Raw genomic sequence first — 25,156 nt, 5'->3', positions numbered from 1 at the left:
AACAGTGCTCCTGTCGGGGTCGGGACAACGAGCTCTCCTGCACAGTGGGGGCTCAGCAAGCATGAGGCCAGGGACGCTGCTTCGTACACACAGCCATATGTCCGTCAGAGAGGGGACCAGACAGGGAAGACCGGCTGTTACAGGACAGGACGCAGGGCCCAAACTCAGGCTGCCCGTGCACCTGTGCCTTGGTGAGGGCCTGTGCCACAGGGAGGGTCTGTGTGCCAGTGTCCCACAGAGGGTCCACGCCCCATGGAGTGCCCGTGTGCCTGTGCCCCAGGGAGGGTCTGTGCGCCTGTGCCCCAGGAGAGCCCGTGTGCCTGTGTCCCGTGGAGGGTCCACGCCCCACAGAGGGCCCGTGTACCTGTGCCCCAGGAGGGCCCGTGTGCCTGTGCCCAGGAGGGCCTGTGTGCCTGGCCCTGCCCAAAATAAACCTGGGGAGCAAAACACTGATCCCCACGCGTAACCTCAGAAACACGCATGCCACCCCAGGTGCATGTCAGAGGAAGGGAGCTCTGAGCCTTCCCTCCGCTCTGTGGCTCCCCGCCCCCGCCCCTTTCTAGGTCAGGATGGGTACAGCCATTACTGAGGAAAGCAGGTCCCAGCTCCACTGGGAGCCAGCCTCGGCCCCAGTCCCCTTGTATGCTGTGTTCCTGAAGGAGGCTTCTGGGGTCTTGGGTGAGTGGACTCTGCAGAAGAGGCTGTGCCAGGTGGCTTGTGTGCCTGAGCAGTGGGCACACTTGGAAGGCAGGTGGGGCTGGAGCCTCAGGATCTGAGGGTAGATCCCCTACCTGCCAGGATGTGCTACCACTGCCCCAGCCGGCTGGCGTCTGTCCCCGGATGAGGAACCCGTGGTCCTCCACGCCCTGTCCCCAGCCGGCTGGCGTCCGTCCCCGGATGAGGAACCCGTGGTCCTCCACGTCCTGTCCCCAGCCGGCTGGCGTCCGTCCCTTGGATGAAGGAACCCGTGGTCCTCCACGCCCTGTCCCCTAGCCGGCTGGTATCTGTCCCCCGGATGAAGGAACCCGTGGTCCTCCACGTCCTGTCCCCAGCCGGCTGGCGTCTGTCCCCGGATGAGGAACCCGTGGTCCTCCACGTCCTGTCCCCAGCCGGCTGGCGTCCGTCCCCCGGATGAAGGAACCCGTGGTCCTCCATGTCCTGTCCCCAGCTGGCTGGCGTCCGTCCCCCGGATGAAGGAACCCGTGGTCCTCCACGCCCTGTCCCCAGCCGGCTGGCGTCCGTCCCCGGATGAGGAACCCGTGGTCCTCCACGCCCTGTCCCCAGCAGCCAGATGAGTCTCCAGCTGTCAACAAGGTCAGCTCAATGACAAGATGACGTGGCAGACTTCCTGTGGAACTTAGCAGCTCTGCGCAGATCTGGGCCCCGCTTTACAGAGGAGACAGTCGAGGCACACAAGAGGCAGGGCACTTGGGCCGGCACGATGGACTGGCTAAGCCTCTACCTCCTAGCACCGCATCCCACATGGGCACTAGTTCCTGTCCTGGCAGCTCCACTTCCCATCCAGCTCCCTGCTTGCGGCCTGGGAAAGCAGTCGAGGACGGCCCAAGCCCTTGGAACCCTGCATCCATGTGGGAGACCCAGAAGAAGCTCCTGGCTCTTGGCTTCGGATCGTCTTAGCTCTGGCCATTGTAGCCACTGGGAAGTGAGCCAGCAGATGGAAGATCTTTCTCTCTGTCTCTCCTTCCCTCTGTAAACCTTTCCAATTATATTATATTATATTAATAATGATGACGATGATAATGATACAGAGACAAGAGACTTGCGAAGGTGGCCCAGTGAGTGGGGAGCCTAGCCGGGGGCACCCCGGGCGTGTGGCCTAGGTGGAGTGGGGGTGACAGGGTGCTGCCCCCGAGATGGTGATGTCAGAAGGTGTCCTCCCCAGTCAGTGAGGAGCACAGGGCTGTGGTGACCACAAGGGCCCGGGGGACCCTGGCTGCACGGAAGCTACAGCCGGGGCACTGCACTCAGAGCCGTGAGCACGGCCCACCCAGCAGGAAGCGGTCAGCACCGAGGGAGGGCGGGGGAAGGAGCAAGGGCCAGCCTGGGCTGGGCAGCAGGACCCATCCAAAGCATCTTCCATCTCTCCTGCCCAGAAAAGGCCATTGCCCAGCCGGGCACGGAGAGCTGGCCCCAGCCACCCAGCCGGGCAGGTCTGAGACGTGGATCGTGCTCCAGCCATGCGCCCTGGGTGTCCCACACCCTGGCTGAGTCAATGGGATGTCCCCTCGCCTGGTGAGGGCTCAGCACTGTGCCACAGACAGATCTCACTGCTGGGGCAGCTGGCTCCTGTGTTAGCTCCTCACTGCACATACCTGCAATCCAGAACACCAGACCTGAGCTATGGTCACAGCTGCTGCCCTTCTCCTGCCACAGCTGAGATAGCCAGGTGGGTCCGGGTGGCCAGCTGGGGGTGGGGAGGACGGACAGGTCAGAGTGACTGGCCAGGTGGGTCCGGGTTACCGGCCGGGGGCGGGGATGGACAGGTGAGGGTGACCGGCCAGGTGGGGAGGACAGAGAGGTCAGGGTGACCAGCCAGGTGGGGAGGACGGACAGGTCAGGGTGACCAGCCAGGTTGGTCAGGGTGACCGGCCAGGTGGGGAGGATGGACGGGTGAGGGTGACCAGCCAGGTGGTAAGGATGGACAGGTGAGGGTGACCGGCCAAGTGGGTCAGGGTGACCGGCCAGGTGGTGGGGACGGACAGGTGAGGCTGGAGCAGCTCTCCCTGCATGGGAGCCACGGGCACAGATTTCACACCGAGAGCATCTGAAGGTGGCCGCCCAAGGGTCTGGCTGGCCAGGGACACACCTGGCTGAGCCCTGGGCCTGGCCCGGGTGGGGATTTGAGCTCCAGGGCCAGGGAGGACAGGGCATGTCTGGGGGCAGGCCCCCTGCCAGCTGCTCCCATTCCCTTCATTAACCCTCAGAGTGACACCCAGGGGGAAGAGATCGCCTGAGCCACAGCGCAACTCAGCAGTGCCGACCCAGGGGATGGGTCGCCCAGTCCAGGCAGCGGGCTGCAGGGTCCGGCTGAGCACCGTGAGGACCACACGGACACACGAGGGCAGCCCTGTGCACGCGCGTGCACACACACGCACACACACACACGCACACACTCACGTGGACATGAGGGGCCGACAGAGTCGGTGCTTCACCCCGGCACGCATGCCGTGCTGGTCATGCCACCCTTTGCATCTTGCAAGGAGTTACATGGGGGAGGGGACACTGTGACATTACAAGCAGCTCCTGGCCCGGAGTGAGTGAGAAGTGGAGTGGGCTGCCTCCGGGGATTCCTCTAATTTAGCTTTATCCACTCTCACTTAGCACCTGGAACCTGCCCTGGGGGAAGCCTGAAGCCTGAATTTAGACCAGAGCTGGGAGCCAATGGGCCACAGGGCTGCAGACCCGGGGCTCTGGGCCCCCGGCAGTCAGATCTTGACCCACCGAGGGGCAGGAGCATGCCAGGCACATGCTGTGCCACAGCCCCTGCCTGCCAGCAGCTCTGAGAAACAGCCTCTCTTCTGCGATCCCTCTGTACACTCACCCTGAGCTTGCAGGAACGGGAGCCCTTGGGGGACCCCTCCCTAGCACCCCAATTCAAGCTGGTGTCAGGAAAGCCTCAGGGTGTTAGGCTGGGAACCCAAATATCCCCAGGAACCCACATGAGCCCACAACCACAGCACGCGTGGCAAAGGATTCCTCGAGCACAGATACTGGCGGTGGTGGCCAGGAAGGAGGTGTGAGAGCTCTGCTCCCAGCACAGTGGGCCCTCCCTGCTGCTGCTCCGGGGAGCTCAGAGCACACGGAACCAGGCCAGGCAGTCCTTCCTCACCAAGCTTCGGAGGAGGCCCACACACGCCCAGAGGTGGTGTCTGCACACGGCCAGCCTTCTCAGAGCCTCAGCCCTGTCGGTCAGGGCCTCCGGCTAAGCTGGGATGTCCACTTGGGACTGGGCACAGCTGTGGGCTGGACCATGACACACAGACCTGGCCCACAGCCCTACCACCTGGGCATTGCAGCTTGTGAAGCTCAGAGACACGCCCACCCCTTGGAGCTCAGCAGAGTCAAGGCTGCAGCACCCACCACCCCGCCAGAAGCTTGGTCCGACTGGCCCTGGGCCCCCCGAGAAACAGACCCCCACGGCTTATCAGCTCCACTCGAGGTGAGGTGGGAGAATGGGGCCACACAGACTCGGGGGGTGGGGATTTCCCCTTTTGTGTGCAGGACAGCCCCACCCTACTTGGCAGCTCCTTACCCCACGTGCCAATGCTGGGACCGCGTGCTGTCTTCGTTGGCACCGCCCAGTCTGTTGAGTGACGGGGACCGGCTGCGGGGCCCAGGAATGTAGCTCGCAAGGGTCTTCACGGCACTCTCTGGCTTGCCTGGCATCTGCTGCAGCAGCTGGGGCGACAGGCTGCGGTGGGCGGGGGCCGCGGGGCCCACGGCCCAGGCGGGTGCACTGGCATTGAGGTTGTTGTCGCTGTTGGAACGCAGCAGGACCCGGGGGGCAGCCAGTGTGTTGGGGGGCCGCCGCCTGCGGTTGGAGTAGGCCGGGGCCTCTCGGAAGGGCACTGGGTTGGGAGAGAAGGGAAGAGGCGGTGAGCGTGGCAGAGGCGGGAGGCCGGTCCGGGAGAGGGGCCCAGAGTCCCAGCACTCATCATGTACACGGAACAGGGACAGACCGCAGGAAGCAGCTCAGAGCCGAGTCTCCACGTGGCCAGCAGCCGGGAGCCCCCGGGCAGGTGGCATCATCAGGACAGCCCGCTCCAGGTCCTCCTCCTGAGGGTCTGGATGCGGTCTCTGTGATGCGTGGATCTGCCCCCTTCGCCCGCGCGATGCCATCCCCAGGAAGCCTCAGACAACCTTAGAAACCATGCGTTGCCATCTGGCCCCATTTTCCACAAACCTGGGAAATGTCCTTGCGATGCTGTCCTACCCCAAGACCCCAGAGGTGACTGAGCTCACAGACAGGTTGTTTAAGCCACCACGGGGCCACGAGAGCGGCCTTAATGCAAGACACGGGGACACAGGCACACGGGCACATGGAGGGATGGTGGCGGGGTTGGGGAGTGTAGCACAGGAGGACGTGCCGTCTGCAAGCCCGGGAGAGAGCCCTTGGGGGCTTCCAGCCCCGCACACCCAGGCTGCAGCCTCTAGGCCTCAGGGTGGGGACCGGCCCCTCCAGCCGCTCCTTCCAGCCCCTGCTCCTTCCTACCCCGGCCTGCAGGACCTGAGCCCCAGGCACGGATGCGGCCTCCGAGTCTGCCAGTTAGAACTGTTCCACCGCACCCCGACAGAGTCCTCCCCGGCCCACTGTCCCAGGGCTTGTCGTGCAGGTAAAGACGCGCATGCCAGGCTCCTTAGCAAGTTGGAGACAGAGGTAAAGGCTCCCGAGCGGCGTCAGTACCGCAGCTGTCTGAGGCGCTCAGAGGTCTGACCAGGACAATGCTTCCTGCTGGCCTGCGCAGCGTGGGACAGTGGCCATGCTGGTGACAGAAGCCAGCCCGGGGCTGCAGCCATAGTGCCCGAGGCCAATAGGGCTGCCACCTGGCAAGCCAGAAGCCACAAAGCGGAAGGACGCGCAAAAGTGGGGAAGGGACTTCACGTTTCCAAAGAGAAGTCTCAGAGATTGGGGAAGAATCCCGGACACTTCCCCACCCCTGGCTGCCCAGGGACACCAGGCACAGCTGAGCCATTCACGTAGCCCACCAGCTCACATACACTTGGAAGCAGGGCTCCCAGGGCACACAGGAGAGGTCACGAGGATGGAAGTGGCCTGGCCTTGTTGATGGGGACAGAAGTGGCTATGGGAAGACTTTGGAGGGCTGACAGAGCTGGTGCTGGCAGGGCCCTCAGGGCCCCCAGGTGGCTTTGGAGGGCTGACAGAGCTGGTACTGGCAGGGTCCCTAGGGCACACAGGTGGCTTTGGAGGGCTGACAGAGCTGGTACTGGCAGGGTCCCTAGGGCACACAGGTGGCTTTGGAAGGTGGACAGAGCTGGTGCTGGCAGGGTCCCTAGGGCACACAGGTGGCTTTGGAGGGCTAAAAGAGCTGGTGCTGGCAGGGTCCCTAGGGCACACAGGTGGCTTTGGAGGGCTGACAGAGCTGGTACTGGCAGGGTCCCTAGGGCACACAGGTGGCTTTGGAGGGCTGAAAGAGCTGGTGCTGGCAGGGCACAGGGGGTAAAGGCGGTACAGACAGGACTCTGTGCCACCCTCATCTCCTAGGACTCAGGACACAGTAGGGCAGCAAGCCCTGTGAGCCACACACGTGCTGGTACCCTTGGCGAGCCTGGTGCTTCTCAGCTCCTTCCTCGGGAACCTGTGAGAGAAGCAGAAGCTGAGCGCTCCCCAGCTCGTGCGGCGCTGATGGACTGGTGCAGCAGCCGGCCTGCCAGGGGAGTGGTCACACAATGCCAGTAGGAAGACCTCCACGCGCGTGCGTGTGTGTGTGTGTGGTCGCTCACGAGGCATGCCTCCCTCGGAGCATGGGGGAGCTGGGGAAGTGTGAGATGCACCTGCCGTGGGGGCACTGGGTAGTCTGGGAGGCGCCCGCCACTCAGGGGAGGGGAGACCTTGTAGAGCGAGATGGTGACCCCCAAACTCAGCAAGCATGTCCCTGTCCATCTCAAACACTGTGGGCTACACGGCCACGTGGGTCTGAGAGCCCCAGGCTCAGGCAGCGGAGCTTTCAGCGCCCGGGGCCTGACACAGGGACAGAGGGACCGCGTGCCGGCCATCCAGCTGCCCTGTGGCCCAGCAGCATGGCACGTGGCAGGACAAGTTCTCGGCGCCCTTGGTGGGAAGCCGGTGGGGCTTGGGGAGGGGTCGTATCAGGGCTGAGCCAGACCAGGCAGTGAGGACAGTCCCTGCTCAGCCCGCCGGAGGCTGGATTCCAGCAGCTAACAAGAGAATGGGCGGCGAGGAAGGCTGATTTTCCCAGAGGAGGGACTCGGCGGTGGCACGGGCTCCGTGGGAGGGGATGGCAATCGGCAGCGAGGGGGTCGTCCTCAAGCATGCAGGCAGCGCCTGAAGCCCTCCCAGAGGTGACATTCACAACGACCGCCACGCGTCCTATCACGGGCAAGCCCCACGTCCCGGGAGACACACTCAGTGCTGATTTTACGGCCAGCTTGGGCAGGGAGGCGGCCTCCTGCTTTCTCGCACGTCCCCTCTCTTTCCCGGTTTCCTCAAACGGGAGCTCGCGGCACACCTAACCGCCACCAGCCACGGGAGGGATGGTTCTCGTGAAAAGGGTTAAAAATGACTTCCTGTCGGGACATGATTAATATTCCAGCCTCCGGCTCCCTTCTGGGAGGCAAACTCCAGTGGGTGGGTATTTTCTTAGCTGTCTTACATGCATTCATTTATCCGTCTCCCGCACAGGAAAGATCACACGGGGCGTGACCAAAAGCGCATGCACTGAGTCCTCCACGCTCCACGCAACCCGTGCAACCCTAAGCCGAGGGGTGGCCGGGCAGTCTGCGCCCTGCCCCGCCCCCTGGCTGTCCGCAGCAGCCCTCCAGGTGCCCGGCGGGCCAGAGGCAAGCTCTGCTCCTTTGGCTCAGCATTCGGTTCCTGGCGTGCCCTGTGGCACACTCACAGACAGCAGCCATCCAAGACAGCAATTCTGCAAGAGGAACTGGAGGCTAAGCTGGTCCTCAAATCAAAAGGCACTTCCAGCCGGGTTCTTGTCCAAACCAGCTGAGACCACACCGCACACCCCTCCCCAACTCTTACACGGCACAGCGGAGCCCCAGCCATTTCCAGGGAGCCCAAGTCCCCGTTTCTCTCTGAACCTCCGGGGTCAGTGAGAAGCGCCGGCTCCCACGCACACACTCCCCACAGCGTCTCTTACCTTCCTTCTTGGTGAAGGCATTTAGCAAAGACTTCATTTTCCCTCTGACCTTGGCAGTGGTCTGCACATTATAAAACCCTCTTGGTGGGGACGGAGGTGAGGCATGCAGCCCGGCCCCTGGGTGCTGGAGCAGCGGGGACCCGGGGAGTGGTGGCAGCGGTGACAGGCGTCTGGGCACTGTGCACTCCGGAGCATCGCTGGGCATGCCAGACCCAGCGTGCCGGCGGCGAAGCCCACCCCATATTCTGTCTGTCAGCTGGGAGCCAACTCTGCGTAGACGGTGGGGCTGCTGTCAGAGCTGGCCGCCTCTCACGGCTGCGTCCGTCCTGGGAGCCGTGCTACTCGGCTTTTGTGCTCAGCAGCGCTGCGCGGGGTTAGCCGGGATCAGGCATCCTGAGCTGGCAGCCAGGAAATCCCGGGAAGCACTTGTGAGCCGGAGTCCCAGTTATCCACAGAAACTCGGGCGGCTACGGCGGCGGCAGCGGCTGCTGCTGTGTGCGCCATGCGTCTGTGGCTAAATATAATGCACTGTGCTCTTCTTTCTCTTTTAATCTCCAAAGAAAAAGCCAAGTTTATTTGTCAGCCTCGCATAGAACCAAGAGGACAAGCAGCAGATGAGCCTTGCTCCAGACGCGCAGGAGCTGGGCAGCCACGCCAGCCTTCGGCAACTGCCGAGCCCGACCTATATTTCCATTCAAAGAATCCGACACAAGTACCCATCACTTCCCCGGCTCACCCCATCATGATAATTACCCTGGGGAAAAAAAAAAAAAAACAGAACGCCACCCCCTCCCACTTTCCCTTTATAAAGGGAACGAGGGAAACCATTACATTGCAACACAGCCCCGCATGGCAGTGGTTCTGGGCAGCTGGTAGGAAAGGAAATGAGCAGCGTGGAGTCCTTGCCCGCGTTTCTTCAGTCCAGGGGAAGTGCGGAAAGGTGGCCCGTCCACACGACCGGCAGACGGCGCTCGGCGGGACGGAACCCACGGGGTGTGCCCCACGGCAGGCGGGGCAAGTGCTGCCCGGGGACGGGGTCGTCCTGCCTCCCCCTCCCCCAGCCAGGAGTGCCTTTGCAGCCAGAGCTGTAATTAGGTATGCATTGCTTCCGTTGCTAAGAGAGCTGCTTTGGTAGAAGAGAAGGATCTTTAAAGGAGAAAGACAAGCGATGAGAAGAAAGCAAGTGGAAGCCGAGCTGGACCACACATGGTAGACGTATCTGTCACTGTTGGTGGCGCGAGGAAGAGAGGGATGCCCAGGACAGATGGCAACGGGGGGTCCAGGGAGGCGCACCCTGAGGTCCTGGTTCAGGAGGCACGGAGCTGGCAGTGAATTCACAAGCGTGTGTCTTGCGTTAGCTGAGCACGTAGAACTAATTTCCCAGTGAGCACACAACACAGCAGCCAGGCCCAAACGCCTCCCCGGAGACCCTCACCCTGAAGCTGGAACTCCCAGCCCATCCCCTCTGGAGGCACAGGTGTCTCTCCAGGAAGGGCCAGGGGTCTTCCAGAAATCATAGCCAATGCATACACGAAGACAAAAGATGTTGCACCCCAGAACACAACTCTCGCACACTTCTCTCACTCCAAGGGCGTCTGGCCCCACACTTGTGCACCTGCTCCTTGCGCTGTGCGTCAGGCCTTAGAAACGGGCAGCCACGGCAGCATGGTGCATCAGCCAGGGCCTGGCTGCTGGCTCTGGGTGGTGATGTTGGTACCACGGTGTCGGCAGACAAAAGCAGCCCTTCCACTCCACGCACATGCCTGGCCCGTGCCCAGCGAATTCGCCAGGCTCCGAGAATGCCCTGGGAAGGTGGTCAGCCTTCTAGTGGCTGCTGATTCACATCTCCCCAAAGCACAGGGCCTCGTCCCTGCCAGTCCTGGCTCTAGCACAGCTGTCTACAGCGCCAACCACGAAGAGGGGGAGGCACATCTGCTCCTCAGGTTGGGGTGGATGGGAGAGGTCCCTTGTCCCAAAGGCCAGTGGCCCGCTGGCCTCTGCCGACCTTGCCTGGAGATGCTTTCCTGAGGACCCCACAATGCCTTGGACTTGGCAAGCGGGGGCCAAGGGAGGCAGGCAGAGAATCCCGCCGCCCCAGCTAACCGGAACAGGACTGGGACACGAGCCACATGGCAGCATCCACACGTGACACAGAAAGTGACGGCTCCTCGCTGCGTTTGGCCCCAAGTATGATTAAACTTGGCCAGCAAAGGGGCCAATGAGACCAAGAGGGCAGCTTTACCCTCAGGAACCCTGGGCCCAGCATGCCCACTTCAGCCATCCTTAGCAGCCCCAAAACACAGAGGATCCTGAGTGCCTGCCTAGACTGCACAGGGGCTGTAAGGGAACCCTGAAATCTGCGATGACCCCAGAAAACACCCCACAGTATGAAAAGTGACATGGAAGCTTCCAGAAAGAAGTCTTGTGATGGACTCTCAGGCGGACCAGCTCGTCCAGGCCCCACTCACCGCGGCCACTCCACAGCAGCGGACCTGCAGTGTGTGAGTTCAGTAACACACAGGTGGCCCCACGACATGAGATGTGGGCAGACAGCTGGGGTCTAGCTCTGGGGCTTAGGGACCAGTGGCCTCCTACCCATAGACGGGGGTTGAGGCAGGACTGCACTAAGGGTCCTTAAAGCTGCCACAGAAGTGGACATGACCCCACAGGGGTCTGCAGTTCTGGAATGTTCCCCCATCACAGCCTCACCAACAGCAGCTGCTGTGTTTTTCGGATACAACTGCTGAGGTCCACAGAGCCGGGGTCAGGCCCCATCTCACTGCTGTGGGAATGAATTCCTGAGCCCAAATGCCCAAATGGTCATGTGCTTCCTCTCTCTGCCCAAGGCCCCTCGCTCCCGAATGGGCCCTTGCCTGGGACCTGGGAGGCCCCTGGAGGTCACACTGGCCAGGCATCAACGGAGGGCTCAGGAGCTTTCATCTTAGCAAGTTTCATTCTGCAGAGCAGGAAGCCGTGGGTGCAAGCTGGGCTGGGGTACGGCAGATGGCTGAAGGTGGGGGGAGCATGGCTGCCTAGTCAACCCTCAAGTTTGGGACCCTTTGGGGTCCGGGGACAGACACAAAAGCAGGAAGGGAGGTGAGCAAAGCAAGGAGGCAGCCCAGCCTCCAACTCACCTCCTCGCTGGTCACTGCGACCAGGCCCCAGCCAGCCCCATTCCAGCGCCTGGCCATGGTCAGCTGAAAGCCGGCCTTGCCCATGCAGACCTGCAGCCATAGCCCCACGCCCACAGGCGCAGCTGGAGCCCCCTGACTCTGCAGTGCTAGGACCTTCCCCGCTGGAGTCCACAGCCTCCCCAGAGTTGACTGCCACATCCTGCCAACAACTGCCTGACGACAGACTGAGGACCGTCGGAGTCCCCAAGCAGGAAAGGCTCCTCGCACATGCAAATCGTCAGACGCTCACCCCAACAAGAAGGCAGGGCCGGCTGCCACCGACATGCCTGCATGACTCAACGTGCCAGCAGGTCTCAGAAATAACCCCACACACTATCGCCATTCAGTGCCTGTCGCAGGGGCGGGGAGGGCTGGTCTGGCAAGTTCTGTCCTTGCTATTCCCACCTGTAAAATGGGAAGAACCAAATGACCCATAGTGCTGGTGTGTGTGGGGGGTCCCTTTGGCTCACATTTGTGGCATAAAGGGGAGGGGTTGGTGCCTACTCTGTGATCCTGGGAAAGCCACCGGACCCCTCCCTGCCCCGCCCTGTCTGTGGGGACAGGAAGGGTGTTGTCTCGCAGGACGATGAGGGACCATCCTCTGCCTGTTTAACACCGTCTGGGCCTCAGGCTCCTGGCGGGCACTGGGTGGATTTACAAAGTCTGCATGTGGAAAAAGACCCAAGTCACCGAGTCTCCCGCCACCCCCGCCACCTGCATCTGTGTGAGTCAGCTCCTCCTGGAAGCCCCCCGAGCAGAGTGCCTGCCAGGTGGGACCGTGCAACGGCTCCTAGCCAGGACACTTGAGCTCCTGGCCATGGTCTGCGCTCAGCAACCCCTCTCGACGTCCAACGTGAGACATCTTGTTCTGGACAAGGATGGATGGATGGATGGATGGATGAATGAATGGATGGATGACGAATGGCCCAGCGCAGACAGACATGGGGAGTCTGCTCTCTGCTTGCCGGAGTGCTTCAAGCCACTTTTCCAGGTACACTCGGCTGCTCTGTCTGCAATTCTACTCAAGTCACAACTACTGTTTCCTGGGGTAGGGAACATGTGCCCTGCACAGGCTGAACCAGGGCTAACCCTGGCCTTGACACACAGGCAGGTGCACCAGGTGGCAGCCAGGCGTGGACCCTAGTGTCCGCAGAGCTGGCCTCACCCTATACCTAACTGGGCACGCAGCCCAGTCTCTCCTGAAGCTCCACCAATCAGACCACGCACACAAGAACGCTCTGACGCCGGAGGTGTGCGAGAGCACCAGCAGGTGCAGAACTTGCTTCTGGAAGAACGCAGAGTTTCAGTTGCCGACTGTCCACGGCTGCAGGGGTCCTTGGGCAGTCCCAGCCCAACTCCCCTGGGACCCCTCCCAAGTGTGAGGGCAAAAGGCTGGCCCTGGCCTGCGACGCTCCTTCCAAGGACCGGCCCACAGCTTCAAGTATGACCTCGGCCCCGGCCGAAGCCCAGGATGCAGCAATGACACAGCCAGGTGCAGAGACACGACGGTGGATACTGCAAGCAAGTGCCCACCGACCTCCCAGGGCACCCGGACATCCTGGCCGCAGACCCCTTCACTTCCCCCCCCAGGCGCCCCTCCCCACAGCTCCAGGGGTCAGCAGGCGGGGACACCCAACCTGCTCCTTTCGCACACTCTCTGGAAAGTGCCCTGGCCCCCCGCCGACACCGCCTCAGAGCGCCGGCAGCCGGCCAGGCCTTGCCCGTCCCCGCTCTCCTGCGCAGATGCTCCCACCGGATGCTGACACAGGAAGCAGGTGTGTGGCTCTAGCGGGCAGGTGGAGCAGCTGGAAGTGAGAGGCAGTTTCTTCCTGTCCATTCGGCACCAGACCCAAACCAGCAGACCTCCCACCGCCTGCCCGTGGATTTGGAGAACTGTGATTTAAATATTAGTCGGCACTTGTCTCCATCCCACGGCAATTGTTAGATGAATCATACTTTTATAAATAACGCCAGATATAAAAAGACGTCTCGGCAATAATGCGGGGTTATGTTTGCACAAAGGTGTGGGTGTCTGGGGGAGTGTGTGTGTGTGTGTGTGATGTGCCTGTGGTGGCAGCCGTTGGGGGAGAGGGCACGGCGGCCGGGGGCGCAGGGGAACAAACTTCAGGACCCTTCCCCACCACAGTAGGCCTGAGCGGTGAGGTAGAGGGCTCCCGAAGGGCATCCGAGAAGGTCACCAGCCCCGACAGCCCAGGTCCAACTCCAGCCAGGTTCCGTGGCACTCAGCAGGGCACACGCCCACAGAGCGCTGACGCCCACGCCCCCGCTCTGAGCAGGAGGCCTGGCGTGAACCTGTATCGGTGACACACCGCAGGTGCCACACGGCTGTCCCAGTGTCAGAAAAGTGGCAGGCAGTTGTGCCACTTCGGGAAGGCCGCTGGGCTGCAGGACCGGAGCAAGGGTCCAGCTGCCCAGAACTGAGCCTCAGGGCCTGTGCAGCTGTGCGAGGCACAACGCTTCTGGCTCTCTGCGCCTCTCCCAGCCATGGCCACCCTGCCCATCTGGCCTGGGGAAGGACATCCCCGTGCCCGCCCCACCCAACCCCCTCCTGTCGGCTCAAGGCCAGATGGGACACCTTCTCCAGTAGCCTGCCTCACTCCCCTTCAGCACCGTGCAGGGACCTCCAGGCCCGAGCCAGGCCCCTCTCACCACAGGCCCACCCTGCCCATCCCACCCTACTTCTCTGCTTCTGCCCAGACAGGACTGACACCCATCTCCAGGTCCCCAGGGGCCAGCTGCAGGCCCACTGTGCGACCTGCTGACCCAGTGTGCGGCCGGGCTTCTTTCCTCTTCACTCAGCCCCCCGGCCGAGTCCCTGCTAGGGCAGCCCTCCCCCGATGTTCAGGACGCGGCCCGGAGGCCCGTGCGGAGCTCGGCGATACCAAGATAGCCATCCTGAGGGACTCCAGCAATTACCGACAGCGCTGGTTAGAACAACTGCTCTCTTTCTGCAGGCGTCGGACCCAGTCCTTGTTGCCAGCGTACTGTAGGGCCTGGGCAGGGGGTAGGGGATGCGGGGGGCTTGCGCGAGGAGGTGGACGACGCAGGGTCTGGGTTGGCCTAGTTCTCGCAGAATCTGGGGGCTTGGGGCCCTTGTCGGTGGATTGAAGGGGTGGTCTCAGCCCTACTGATCTCATGACACTCATGACACTCTGGGGGCCCCACAAGCCAGAGGGAGAAGGGTGGTCAGAGACAGACCTCAGTGGAGCTCCTGGCGGAGCAGCGGGTCCCCCACCGACGGCCATACCCTGTGGGGGGGCTGCCAGGCGACATCTCGCACTGACACAGTGACGCGTAACAGAGAGGGCTCTCCACACCTTTAGTAGGAGCTCTGCCTGGCTTCCGTGGAGTGGGATGCTCAGGACAGAGTGCACATGGCTCCCAGCGCGTGGGGGCAGCCTGGAGATGCACCCACTCAGGATCGGATGTGTGCCGTGTTCTACAGAACAAGAGAATGGGGCTGAAAGGATGGGCCGGATCCTGTCCGCTCCTACCGCCACTGCTGGAGATCCCAGGGGCACGGCGCCGCCCTCCTGACGAGCCCAAGTCTGTAGGCAACAAGCAGACAACAGGAGACCGTGCTGCAAGCTGACCTTCCAGATGCCAGCAAGGCTGAAAGCAACAAAGCCCCGGGTTCAGGGAAAAGCCCTCACCACGGGTAGCCCTGAGGGCCATGGAGCAGACCCAGTGCGTGGGCCCCTGCCTCCCTCCACGGCACCCATCTACATTCACGCAGGTGCCAGCACTGCCCAGGTACAGTGCTCGCTGGCAATGCCCTGGTGTCGGAACACCCACAAGCCGCCTGCACCCAGTGGCTGCCCACACCCGGTGGCTGCCCATACCCATGAACTGCTCACATTCAGTGGCTGCCCACACTCAGTGGGTGCCCACACTCAGTGGCTGCCCACACTCACGAGCCACCTGCACCCAGTGGCTGCCCACACCTGGTGGCTGCCCACACCCGGTGGCTGCCCACACCCATGAGCTGCCTGTATCCAGTACCTGCCCACACCTGGTAGCTGCCCACATCAAGTGCCCAGCTCACTCTGTGGTATTCAGCGATGGGGGTCAGGAAATAGCCAGCGCTGGTTGAGGCTGCGATGGGGCTTGTGTCCCTGCTCGAAGGACAGGAGGGCCATCTCGCTCCCTGCTTCTCTCCGCCACATGCGAGCATGCAGCCAACAGACCAGGGCAGAAAGGCAACCTCACTGTGCCCGTCCCCAGGACCTTCGTGCAGCCTACGTCTCCTGTGCAAGCCACAGGGCAGCTGGCCACACAGGCTGTCACCCGAGGCCTGAGCCACAGGGCAGCTGGCCACACAGGCTGTCCTCCTGAGGCCTGAGCTACAGGGCAGCACAGACTGACCAAGGTGCGGAGTGGCCGACCACACTACTCTCCTTGAGGCCTCAGCTATCCCTCACCAAGCCCCTTCATGCAGTCACCCTCAGCGGCCCAGCTCACTGCTCCAAGCACACCTAGAGGCTATAGTGCTACAGTCACTCTGCCCTCCTGACCTCCAGGACCGAGCCAGCGAGCTGAGGGCACAGCCCGGGGCTGCCAGCTCACCCCGGCCTCCTGACCTCCAGGACCAAGCCAGCGAGCTAAGGGCACAGCCCGGGGCTGCCAGATCACCCCGGCCTCCTGACCTCCAGGACCAAGCCAGCGAGCTGAGGGCACAGCCCGGGGCTGCCAGCTCACCCCAGGCTCCTGGCCAGGACCGAGCCAGCGAGCTGAGGGCACAGCCCGGGGCTGCCAGCTCACCCCAGGCTCCTGGCCAGCACCGAGCCGTCTCCCTTGCCAAGGAATCTCCCCGACCTCAGTGAATGAACACAGGCAATGGGGGCACGTTCCCCCACCCCACATCTCTTTTTGCATCAGCCTCATCTCCCGGCACAGTACTGTGTCCCACACCTGTCTGGCTCTGGGAGCTCACTAAAGCTGTGTGGCCCTCCACGTGCACTCCTGCGTGCAGACTTAGCCCCACGGAGCCCAGGCAAGGTCAGCCCCGAGGAAGGGGCAAGGAGTGCTGGGCGGCCCCAGCTGGAGGATGCGAGGGCCAGGGCTAACTGGCCAGCTTAGCATGCCTGTCCCTTAGCCCCAGAACCAGGACCAGAACCAGCACAGCTGTGTGTCAGCGCTGGCCGCACTTCGCCACCACGATGTCACAGCCCAGCAGAGGTGCCCGACTTCCTCACAGGGATGTTGCAGAGGGGCCCTGGGGGTGGGGAGACTCGGTCCAGCTCTGAAAGGAGTGAACAGAGAGCTGCCTGGCGTGCGCCTAGCGGCTCTGCCACTCAGACGGCAAGCCCCTCTGCTCTCCCCTGAGCCGCAGACAGCAGGCTGCCCGCACAAACACAAAGACCCTGCCCGCTCCGAGGGGCAAGCTTGCCTGGAGGGATCAGGGGGCCCTGAGCCAGAGGGTGGACATGGCGGAGGCTGGGTCTCTCCCCCAGAGGAAGGGCATGGCTGTGGGACCTCCAGTTGGAGCTGTTCTGGGCAGGGGCACCGGGCCATGCTCAGGGCACGGGGTCGGGGCACAGCTACTGGCTCCAGTGGACAGACCCACGGTAGTGGGCGATGAGGACGGGCACAGAACTGCCACTGGAGTCTCCTGCCATTGTCCCCTCCCCCACCAGCATGGGGGAACTGCTGAGGGACTTGGCTCAGGCCATGCTGCCCTCCCCGGGACTTGACCCTGGAGAAAGCGCTCTGTCAGATGTAGAAAAGGCAAGGACACGGCGCTAAGACCACCAGAGAAACCAAACCAGGCAGCACCCGCAGTGAGCGAGCGGGCAGCAGCAGCCCCAGGCCTTGCCACCCTTCTCACCACCCTGGGGACAGATGGTCCTGCTGTGGTCCATCCCAGGGCCCGGAGGCCCAGAGGAAGCAAGGAGCAGGAAGTGACCCAGACAGGCCGTGAGAGCTGGGGCATCCCCATTCTGCCCAAACGTCCACAAGGAGGCCCCAACAGGTGTCCTGCTGCCCTGCATGGCATGGCCTCTCCCTGGGTGCCCAGGTCAAGCCTGCAACCGCTTCCTCCCCACGGTGCTTTGCATGCCTGCATCCAGCCAGCTCCCAGCCTTCCTCCTGCACCACCTGGCAGGTGTCCCTCGAGCCATCCCGCCCCACACCACCCTCCCCACGGGAGTCCTTGTGCGAGCAACACGCCCACGGCTAGGACAGCACCACCCTGGGGAGCCCAGCTCCTTGTTCCCACTCTCACTGCTCTGGGCTCACATGACAAGCACCCTGACTGTATTGTGCTCACAAGGTTGGGTCCATCATCACAAATGGGACAGATTGTGGGTCCCCAGTGGCACTTGGGGCTGGAGCCCCTCTCTGCAGGTGCAACCATCTGTGCTAATCACCTTCTGACATTCTACCGGGGAACGGCGAGCTTTCACCCAAAGGCAGGCTGTTCTGGAAGCGAGGTTTGATCTGGTGCAGTGTCACCCCTGCAAGGACCTGGCTCTCTGCCTGGCGGACCCACGCTGTGTGCTCCCTGCAAGTGCTCCCTCCGCAGCCACTCCGAGGTTTGATCCGGTGCAGTGTCACCCCTGCAAGGACCTGGCTCTCCCTCTGCCTGGCGGACCCACGCTGTGTGCTCCTTGCGAGTGCTCCCTCCGCAGCCACTCCGAGGTTTGATCCGGTGCAGTGTCACCCCTGCAAGGACCTGGCTCTCTGCCTGGCAGACCCACACTGTGTGTGTGCTCCCTGCGAGTGCTCCCTCCGCAGCCACTCCGTGACCCGATGCAGAGCAGCCACGCTCAGAGAACCCTGACCACGCTATACTGTCCCAACCGACCGCCACTCGACTACGGCGGACTCATAAACGCCATTTTGTCACAATTACGTGTGTACACGGGCGGCCACTGGCTGAGGGAGGGGGTGGCCACACACAACACCTCATTATGCTGTGGAAACATTTTTTAAAATGTCACTCATTCGTTTTTAGCACAATTAGAGCATGGTTTTACCTTCACCTGACATGAGGCCGAAATAACAAACAGACGTTCTGGGGAGCGTAGCACAGCTCCGGCTCCCAGGCAGCCAGGGAAGCCTCCAGAACCTTCCAGAACCTTCCAGGGCGCTGTGGGGGAGCCACACGTGTCAGTCCAGGCCACTACTGCAGACGCCTGCCTGTGCCAGCTGAGTCAATGCCGAGGGCCAACCACGCAGCTGCACACAGGCCCGGCACCTGCCCAGCCCCCCGCTCCTCACAGGCCAGGGTGCCCCAGAGCTGCCCCTTGCCACGTCCATCCCAGAGCCAGGGGGCACCACGGACAGGGCGGGTGTGTGTGCCATCTGCAGACCTGCACCTTTGGCCCCAGCCATCCTTTGCATAGGCTGGTAGGACAGCCTGGCCATGCCAAGGAGAGCCAGCCTGGGAACTGGTCAGTAGGGCGGGTAGGTGGGCAGTGTTCAGAACTGTGTCCCCCTCAGTCAGCCAGGGGAGAGCAGCCGGCCCTGCCTCAGCCCAGGGCCTTGAGAGGACAAACGTGCAGCTGTCCCAGCAGCACTAAGCCACCGCACAGCCACCTTCACGTCCCACGCTGCCGCCCTGCCTGAGCGAGCCCCGACCGCCTCACTTCAACTCATTAATACTTGAAGAAAAAAAAGCTGTGCCCAACGCCCCACTTTCCTAACGGGGCCAGCCGAGCGGCTCCTGGGACTTCCGCCCGCACCTTCCGGGGGCAGCCCTGGAGCCAGCCCTCTCGGCGAGGCACACTTCCTAGCCTGGCACAACCAGCACCACGGGACCTGGAGCCTCGCCTGGAGGAGCGGGCCTGACCGAGGGCTGGGTCTTGGGTGTACCAGCCCGCTGCCCCGCTGCCCTGCTGTCCCGCTGGGCATCCCAGCTGGGATCCACTACAAATTCCCCTGCACCAAGCCTTGGGAATCTCCAGCCCCTTTCCGCCTCCGAGTCCTGCTCTGTGGACCAGGAGGGCCTGGGCACGCATCTCCTGGAGGCTGCGGGCTCTGTGCGGTGTCAGAACAAAACACTCCCAAACCCTGTGGGGGAGTTGAGGGCCCAGTAAAATCCGGGCTCTCTGTCCGGCCCTTGGCAAGGGTGCACACAGGGCCTGCCACTGCACGTGGGCCGGGAGCCACCACAATGGAGCACACAGCCCACGGGCAGTGGGGCCACACCTCCGGGGAAGCCCTGTGGCGAACACAGAGCAGGCACTGGTCAGCCCTGCCCTCACCCAGCAGCAGCAGGCAGAGCAGCAGTGGGCAGCTCAGGCCCAGCCCCAGGTGCCCCAGGAGGATACTGGCGGAGCCAGGCCAGGGCTCAGCGGACTCCCAGGGCACAGCTCACCCAGGCGCTGACCAGGCTGTGACCAGGGCACGTCCGAGGTGGATGCGGCTGCCTCCGTGTGTCTGCTGAGTGCCAAGGGGAGTGTCTGACTGGATCTGCCCAACGTGGGCGTGCCTGGGTAGGCATGTGTGAGCTGGGTGCATCAGACTGGGCATGTTTGACTTGGGCACACAGGTGCCTGCTTGACGGCCACAAGGACGCCACAAGGGATCCCCCACAACACCCAGGTGGTGGCATCAGCTCGGAGAGGGTTGGTCGCCAGCCTGCAGCTGCGCTGCTGGTGGGAACCCCAGGCTCTGAGTCTCCTGGTGCAAACCACCGTGCTCCCTCCCCTGCATTCGGCACGCAGCACAGGGGGACCCACCTACCATGGGTGCTGGGAATGCTGAATCAGACACACCAAACTAGGAGCCTTCGGGGTACCCTGTCCACTCAAGGGCAGCCATGGGTCCAGGGAGAGCATGGTGGGTGCCCCCCAGGCTGGCGGCTGCGCCCCCAGGTCCCTGCACTGCCCCCGAGAGAGCCCTGGGAAGACTTGGCAGGAAGCTGGGGCAGGTGGAGGGCAGGTAGGGGGCAGTGAGGGCCACACTTCCTGCCACCCTGCGTCTGATGTCACAGGGGGACTCACGGGGTGATGGTAGGTCTGGCAGCAGCTGGCATGCCCCACCCCCGGGGTTTTTAAGCATGCAAGCCGTGCCAGGAAGAGAAGCCGTCAGTCCTGGGATCTGCTGTCGGTGTTAAAAATAGGGGAGGCGTGCTTTGCTGCCAGATTGCCCAGCTTAGAGGGGACTGCCCATCCCCCAACAGCATCACTCATTAATTTAAAATTGCTCGGGAAAGGGGACCAGCACAGCACACCAACCCCCGCCAGGCGCCTCCTCCGTGTCCCCCAATTTCCCGGCCCCAATTAACTCGCCTCTGGGCTCAAGTTCATCAACAGAGTCTACCAGGCAAACACGCCCACGGTCCTCGGAGACGCAGGGGCCATGCACGCTCAGTCCTCCTCCTCCTCCTCGCCAGGCCTGGCAGGCAGCCAGGGGAGAAGATGGGGTGACTCCAGAGCCAGACCCCTTGGGGCCATGTACGGCTTCCCCCAGGCTGTCTGGGAATGGCTGTGGTTTGGCCTCAAAGCGGGCGAAGGCGTGGGACGGGCAGCGGTCCTCGTGCCAGAAGGCCCCCCCAGGCACTGCCTCGCCCCAGCCTTGGAGCCAAGATGACTGCTGCTTCCAAAATGAAGGGGGGAGAAAAACCCAAAACCAAAAGCCAGAAGCCAGTGCGTTTATGTGAAATCTGATTTTAAATACCAGCGCCTCGTTGCTATTTTATCAAAATGTGCCTTACAGTATGGGCTAAAAGAACCTCCTGCAGGCTGCCAGGAATTTGGGGGTGGGAGATTGACAGACAGCTTCTGTCAGGGCTGGGAGCTGGGGGAGGGGCACAGGAGAAAAAGGCCCAGGGTTCCGAAACGGGGTTTCATGGCACCTGGCAGATGGGTGCTCCCCCAGTCGGGCTCAGGAGAAGCCGTGTGGGAAAGAGGTGCGGGCAACCTGGAGGCTTGGCCAGGGCCACAGCAGGCAGTTTCCTAAGAGGCCAGACACCAGGCCCGGTGTCAGAGCGCCATGGCCTCCCACCAGAACCCAGCAGCAGCTCCGTGCACCTCGACAGGCGAGCTGAGCGTACAGTGGTGCCACTGGGCAGGTGCCTACCACCCCCCACCGCGTGCCAGCGTCCTCCCCAAGGTGGCAAGCCCGACTGTGAGGAGGAGGGGGACTGCAACGTCTGACTCAAGCGGCCTCACGCTCCCACGAGGTTCAGTGGTAGGGGGAGCCTTGAATGGACTGCAGAGGGCTGGCGACACCAAAAGCCAGGGTGGCCAGCTGGTACTTCAGACCCAGAGTCCCGAATGTTACCCTGGCTGCAGACACAGCTGGCTCAAGAGAGAGGCAGCAGTGCCAAGGGTGACCCCAGCTCGGGCCAGGCAGAGTTGCTACCCCAGGGTCATGCAGGCTCTCTCCTCTCCTGTGGCCCACAGCCACGTGGGCCAACGTGGACAGGCCCTCTCCGACAGCCACGTGGTCACGTGGACAGGCTCTCTCCGACAGCCACGTGGTCCAACATGGACAGGCTCTCTCCGACAGCCACGTGGTCACATGGACAGGCTCTCTCCGACAGCCACGTGGGCCAACGTGGACAGGCTCTCTCCGACAGCCACATGGTCACATGGACAGGCTCTCTCCGACAGCCACGTGGGCCAACGTGGACAGGTGCTAGCACGGTTCTGGCTAGGGGCACCGTGTGTTCCGCTGCCACTCATCCTCCGACTTCATTATGACGGATAATTAAAAATGCTCATTCCGCATCACCCTAGCCGCGTTCCCCTCAGTCACGTGATGCAGAGCTTCCAGGAAACGGAAATAGCATCTGAGACCTGTGAGACAGCCAGTCGACGTGCTGGGGATGGCTAGGCTTCTGAAAGCTCCCAAGTGGGCTGTCAGTGCCACACAGCGGGCACCGTGCACCCAGCCCACATACACAGATCAGCTCCCTCCTGGGGGAACCCACGGAGGATGGAAAGGACCTCCCCAGCTCAGTGCTCGTGCCAGGGGCGGGAGGCGACACCAGCCCGTGGGATGGGCTGGAAACATACCATGTCCCCGAGACTCCCTCCACTGCCGTGCCCCGCCCCAAGCCACTCCTCCCTCTACATGAGAGAGTCTTGGCCAGCCTTCAGCAGGTGCCCCAGCAGACTCAGGAGGGCATGGTACCTGCACACCCACACAGTGCCAGCCCTGGGCACACGCAGCCTGGGGGCTGGACACAGAGAGCGTCCTGCGTGTCCCTGCAGGGCGCATGCAGCGTGGACACCTTGCTGGCAGGGTCAGTGATGCTGAGCTGACCACCATCAACATTTTAGTGGCTGGAAGGACTTGGAAATTGTGGCTCCAGCACGTGGCATGGAGACCCAAGCCTGGCCACAGTGAGGGTGGGATCTCCCAGCATGGGTGCTGGAGGCCAAAGGACCCCAGTTCTCACCCAACCCTGCCAAACTTTCTGGGAGTAAAGGAATCCCTGAGCTCAAATCCCGGCTCTGGCTTCAGAGCAGACAGCAGGTGCACACAGCAGGTAGCAGGGGGCTTGGCCTGTGGAAACCCACAAAGCTCAGAAGACGGGAGGGAGGGAGGAGGGCGAGAGAATGGTGGTGGCGGATGGGTGGCTAGGTGGATGATGGATGTGTAGATGGGTAAGTGGAGAAGGGGTGAGAGGTTGGAAGACGGATCTGTACGAGGGTGGGGTAGGTAGCTCAGTGGGTGGATGGGTGGAAGTGTGGAGGAGATGGGTGGATGAGTGGGTGGGTGGGTAGGTAAGAGGTAGCCGGCTGAACGACGGACAGAGCAGCTGAGCCTTGCTCCTTGGGCTCACTTCACCCATTTCCTTCCTTGTGCCACATCAGCCTCACTGGGTTATATCATCAAAAGTACTGATGGTTCTAAAGAGAGCCCCGTGGCATCAGAGCCCCAGCCAACACGCCGAGAGCCCAGCTGAGTCTGCCTGCCCGGGCCCTGGGCCCACTGCCCATCAGCCTCTCATAGCTCTCCCAGCACCCAGCACCACTCACAAGGCAAGGCGCCCACCGGACAGACATTCACACAGGGCCCTGCCTGCCATGTGTTCCCATCTGGCCTCTGCCACCCAGTGTGGGCACAACCATTTGGGGATTGCGGCTCAGTCAGCAATCTGTCTATACAGAGACACCCCCAGCACAGGGTTAACGGGGACATGTCCCGGGCAGCGGAAAGAGCAATTGGCATCACATGCAAGAGGTGGCTCTGGACTTCACACACACCTCACAGGTGCCCAGGGCCCAGGGCTGAGAGCTCAGCTGGGCCTCAGGATGGCTGACCCTGGGCTTAAAGGCCAACCTCAAGCTCCCTAGCTATAAAATGGATGTGAGGGTCTCCACCAGATGTGTTTAAGGGTCATGCACAGCCATCAGTGAAGACTCATCTGGTGCAGGGATAGGCAGGCGAGGCCGTGGTCACCGCGGCCTCCACTAGCCCCACCCTGGTATTTCCACTAGGTAACCCAGAGACACAAGGTCCGAGAAGCCACAAGACAGTGTTCAGAGCATGAATGACCCACATCAGGGCGCGCCACCGACCCGTGCATCTCAGTTCCAGCCCAGGCCAGAAGGTCAGGGAGGGGCTGCAGCCAGCCTGTGCACCCAGAGTTCACGGTCATATTCACACGGCCAGCAGTAGTGGCGCTGGATTTATCCAGCACTGTACAGCCAGTACGTCTTCGCTTGCTCCTGCACACAACCGTGTCAGGCAGGCGGAGTGGGGAGGACTTGTCGTTGTGCACTGTGTAGAAAGGAGCAGGGGTGGCCAGGTGGATCGCAAACCTCACGGCCGCCTCCAGTCTTCGCCATCCACTCAAGGGCACCCTGTACCCTTGGCAGCAAGGTAGGGCCCAAGACAACAGGGGTTTGACCAAAGCTGGTCTTTAGAATGTGCCATCCACACGTCTCCTTGGGGCAGACTCCTCCTGCCTTCTGTCTCAGCCCAAGCACTGTCCTTGGTATGGCCTGTTGAGCATCCTTCATTGCCCTTCTCTCTTGTGACCTCATCAACTGTTCTCCATTGCAGCACTAGCGTCACGTCCCGAGCGAGAAAAACGCAGTATCCGACAGCTCCGGATAGACAGACAGGTGGGCAGACACGTGCCCAGGGGATGGCAGATGCACAGTTGGGTAAGTAGGTGGGTGTGTGAATGAATGCACAGATGGATAAATGAGGAGGTGGGTGGACAATGGAGAGGTGGGTGGACAACAGGGAGGTGGGGGGGGACAACAGGGAGGTGGGCAGGGGGGACAATGGAGATATGGGTGGGTGGGTGCACAGTGGAGAGGTAGGTGTGTGGAGAATGTGGAGGTGGATGGGCAATGGGGAAGTGGATGGACAATGGGCGGTGGATGCATGGCTGTGTGAGTGAATGGATGAGTTACATGGATGCATCCCTAGGTAGGTGGATAGCTGGACAGATTTGTAGATATATGATGGATGGATGGATGAATGGGTGGACGGATGAGTGGGTGGCTGGATGGATGAGTGGGTGGATGGGTGGATGAGTGGATGGATGAGTGGGTGGATGGATGGATGTGTGGATGGATAAATGACCAATGGATGGATGGGTGGATGGATAGATGGGTGGCTGGATGGATGTGTGGGTGGATGGATGGGTGGCTGGATGGATGAGTGGATGGATGGGTAGATGGTGGGTGGATGGATGTGTGGGTGGATGGATGTGTGGGTGGATGGACGTGTTGGTGGATGGATGGTGGGTGGCTGGATGGATGGGTGGATGGATGTGTGGGTAGATGGTGGGTGGCTGGATGGATGAGTGGATGGATAAATGACCAATGGAAGGATGGATGGATGAAAGGAAGGTGAATGGATGGATGGATATCATACACCCCAACACAGAGTCAAGAAAACTTCAAAGAAGAAAATTCTGAACATGAGACACACCGCGAGTGGTACACGGCTCGGTTCTGTGAGGTGAGCACGCCTGCCAGGGAAACTTACACACACACACACACACACACGAGCTGGTCACCCCAGGGGTGGTGTCCAGTACAGCTGGGGAGACACCCTGTGCCTGCTGCTCCCATCAGGACCAATGTCCCAGGACACCCAGAGGGCTCTGTAGTTGCAGGCATGCTTCACTCCCACGCAGCACCCCCATACACGCCAGGCCTGACTGCCCCA

At 62.1% G+C, this 25,156-nt stretch overlaps 1 protein-coding gene across 2 annotated transcripts in view; it reads right to left on the bottom strand.

Moving 5' to 3' along the window:
• The window catches only part of SHANK2 (SH3 and multiple ankyrin repeat domains 2), a 269,178-nt gene that overhangs the window by 184,309 nt on the left and 59,713 nt on the right, over positions 1–25,156 (bottom strand). The window contains exons 1-2 of one of the 2 annotated variants that reach the window (XM_040970663.1): positions 7,875–7,911; positions 4,274–4,589 (exon numbers count right to left, since the gene is read on the bottom strand). In XM_040970663.1, the coding sequence (XP_040826597.1) occupies positions 4,274–4,589; positions 7,875–7,911 (353 nt within the window). Of the gene's footprint in view, positions 1–4,273; positions 4,590–7,874; positions 7,912–25,156 lie in introns of those variants that run through there. The other variant, XM_040970662.1, reaches the window with a different exon arrangement.

This window comes from Ochotona curzoniae, unplaced genomic scaffold, assembly GCF_017591425.1.
Source record: "Ochotona curzoniae isolate NIBS_2020 unplaced genomic scaffold, NIBS_Ocur_1.0 scaffold_4937, whole genome shotgun sequence".
Taxonomy (NCBI): domain Eukaryota; kingdom Metazoa; phylum Chordata; class Mammalia; order Lagomorpha; family Ochotonidae; genus Ochotona; species Ochotona curzoniae.
This window is presented reverse-complemented; position numbering and strand designations above follow the sequence as displayed.